We start from the raw sequence: 3040 nt of genomic DNA, 5'->3' as shown, positions 1-3040 counted from the left end.
GCTGAGCACAGCACAGAGGTTTCGCCATGTAGACGGTGGCACTTTCTTGACGTCAGTCCCTTTCATGCCTAAGAGCAACGATTCTCCGATGGGAATATTTGACATTTTCCTTTGGCTGATTTATGAACCCAAGTGATGAAAAACCAGTTTGTGGACTCCACAGCTGAGGGAGGGATGTAGCCTTAGGTCACTTCACATTCTTGTCCTTGGGAACTTTTTTGAAAACCTGGTATCACCCGAGAACACATCAACTCAACCAGAAAATAAATCAGACCTTTCTAGGACACTGAATCTCCTGGAGATGCATTCCTCTGTATCAGAGAGACACAAGAGCAGGTGGTCACAGATGCATGGGCCCTAACTGTCCTCCTCCAAATGAGGGTGCGCTATGCCAGGGTGTGGGGGGATAGAGGCAGTTTCGATACAGCACAAACTGGACTTGAGACCATCTCTCCTTGCAGGCTGGCTGGAAAACAGATCACAAGACTAACGATCTGTTTGGTGGCGGTAACTGATTGTGTTGTGTTTCATACAGCCTGCTTTAATAGCGAATGTCATCACTGCTGAGGGGAGGAAAGTGGTGAAGGCTATTGTCAACAGCTTGCTTTGCTGTTGCCAAAATAATTCAACAAGGCTTAGGAGCAAATTTAGCAGCTCGGGCACATGTTGACATAACATTTGGTGAGCAGACCCTGAGATTTGGAAATCTTGGGATTTCTAAGAACCACACTTCAAGTCCAGACAGCATGTGGTGGTGAAGAGCGTGTCTTGCTGTGTAAAGTCGCTGCTAATTCGCTAATTCCTTTCCCTGTGTTTCCTCCAGGTTGGTTCCTTCTTCATGATTAACTTGTGCCTGGTTGTGATAGCAACACAATTTTCTGAAACAAAGCAGCGGGAGAACCAGCTGATGCAAGAGCAGCGGGCCCGTTATCTCTCCAACGACAGCACAATTGCCAGCTTCTCGGAGCCCGGTAGCTGCTACGAGGAGCTGCTCAAGTACATCTGCCACATCTTCAGGAAGGTGAAACGGCGGACAATACGCCTGTACAATAACTGGCAGAGCAAGCGCCGGAAAAAAGTTAACCCAAACAGCACCACAAATGGACAAAGCCACCGAGGCAAAAAGCGCATCACCTCCATACACCACCTTATCCACCACCACCATCACCACCACCACCACCATTATCACATCAGCAACGGGAGCCCGCAGGGCCCACGCTCCAACCCTGAGATCTGCGACCTGGAGCTCAAGGTCATGAAACCTGGAGGCCAATTGATGCTTCCTTCTCCATCACCCAACTTGCAGAGCCCTGCTCCTCCTCCAGATTCGGAGTCTGTGCACAGCATTTACCACGCCGACTGTCACGTCGAAGGACCGCAAGTGAACTGTAAGTCTTCCAATGCCCCTGCAAGCATTAAACTGACTGCCGGACTCTCCAACCACGGCAACATGAACTATCCTACCATCCTGCCTTCTCCAACCAGCAAAGCCAGTTCTGTTCCAGTTCCCAAGGGAAAGAAGAACAGCAATTCACCTGTGGCCGTTGTTAACAGCCCTGTAAATTTGGGCACGGATTCTTATGGGAAGCTGCAGCAACTGGTAGGAGAGCATGGTAAGGACAAACAAGATGGGGTTTTTCGCTTAGGAAAGCTGGACGAAGGGCCCCCGACTCTCTGCATTTCTTTTTGGCAAGAAAGAGCAGAAGGTTTGGAGAAACTCCTGTGGCCACTGCAGGGTCTTGCTCTGTGCTGGTCTGCAGGGGATGCGTGTGAGGGCAGGAGTGTAGCAGAGCTGCAGGGCTCAGCCTTCCCTCTCATTTTTCCCCACGTGCAAAAGAAATACAGGACTGAGTGTTACGGTGGATTTGGAGCCCCATTCAATCCGAAGGAATGAGGAGCATCTTGGGGACTCTGGTACCCATGGTGTGTCCCATTCCTGTCTGTACAGACACCAGTGCTGCTAGTTAGTGTAGTTTTTCTCCCTTCACATATAAATCACCCACTCCCAGAGCAGCGATTCCACACAACACTCAGGTTTCTGTTTTGCAAAATGTTTCCAGTCCTCAAGGCTGGAGCTAAAGGCTGAAAAATAGCCTTAAGCCCTCAGTCAGTAAAAAGTCAAAAAAATCTCGCTTCTGTTCTTTAATCTCTTGAAGCCAAATTCATCAGCTGTTTTTCTCAGTGCCAGTGTTTTCCAAAACTGTTTATCTGTGTGTGCATGGACACAAATATTTACCCTAGTGATGTATGTGCTGAAAAAAATACCAAGCCTCGCTTGACAGAGAGGTCACAGTAAAGGTCTCTTGCCAGGAAGGTTGGCTGGCATGTCTTTGTTAATATGTTTTTTTAAGTGATCATACAAAAGGGTGAAGTGGATTGTTTATAGAAATTGCCTTTGGTGGACATTTCTGTGTGCTTGGGTGCTTAGCAGGAGGGCAGAAGGGTGCAAGGTTACTCGCAATGTTCTTCCATTGTTAAGCAAGGGCTTGATATGAATCACCAGTTCTTCTTTACGCCAGTTAACGAAGGTTATTATGCAAACGTGTATTTACCTTGAGATAAAAGCCCAGACTCTGCAGAAGGCTGGAGGTGGAAAGCAAAGGATGAGCAGAAGGTGCTGCTTGGAAGGCAGTGCTCAAGTCAGGGTTTGGTTCCTCGTGTTTGCAAGGGGATCTGCTGTTGCTGCTCTTCTGGAGCAGAAGGACCTGGTTCTCCATCCCAACTATGACATCCCAGGGCCAGTTTGATGCCTTAGGAGGTATTCATGTAGCATGTGGTGGTTCTTTGAGGTTAGATGGAGCTGCTATTAATAATGCAATTATAGTGTCTTCTTTTTACGGAGGCGTCTCAGCCCAGAGGATGCCAAAATGCTTTACACAAGCCTCCTGAAATTGTTTTATCTCTGTCAGAAGTGTGGTCATATCTAGGGGAAGGGGTGGGTACCACAGCTCTTGGCTGCTGAGCAGCAGCTTCTCTGGGACCCTGAGGAGCACAGGGGCTGGGAAGGGAAGCCAGCCAGCCAGGTCCATCTCGAGACCCT

At 48.6% G+C, this 3040-nt stretch overlaps 1 protein-coding gene across 1 annotated transcript in view; it reads left to right on the top strand.

Moving 5' to 3' along the window:
• LOC104491294 (voltage-dependent T-type calcium channel subunit alpha-1H-like) overlaps positions 1 to 3040 on the top strand; it is a gene marked incomplete at both ends in the record, with an annotated part of 41465 nt that overhangs the window by 35159 nt on the left and 3266 nt on the right. The window contains one exon of the mRNA XM_010133681.1: positions 824 to 1613. Coding sequence (XP_010131983.1) covers positions 824 to 1613 — 790 coding nt within the window. The remainder of the gene's footprint in view (positions 1 to 823; positions 1614 to 3040) is intronic.

Source organism: Buceros rhinoceros, unplaced genomic scaffold (genome assembly GCF_000710305.1).
Source record: "Buceros rhinoceros silvestris isolate BGI_N320 unplaced genomic scaffold, ASM71030v1 scaffold7423, whole genome shotgun sequence".
NCBI classification, from domain to species: domain Eukaryota; kingdom Metazoa; phylum Chordata; class Aves; order Bucerotiformes; family Bucerotidae; genus Buceros; species Buceros rhinoceros.
Note: the sequence above shows the minus strand (reverse complement) of the source record. Positions and strands in the feature narration are given on the sequence as shown.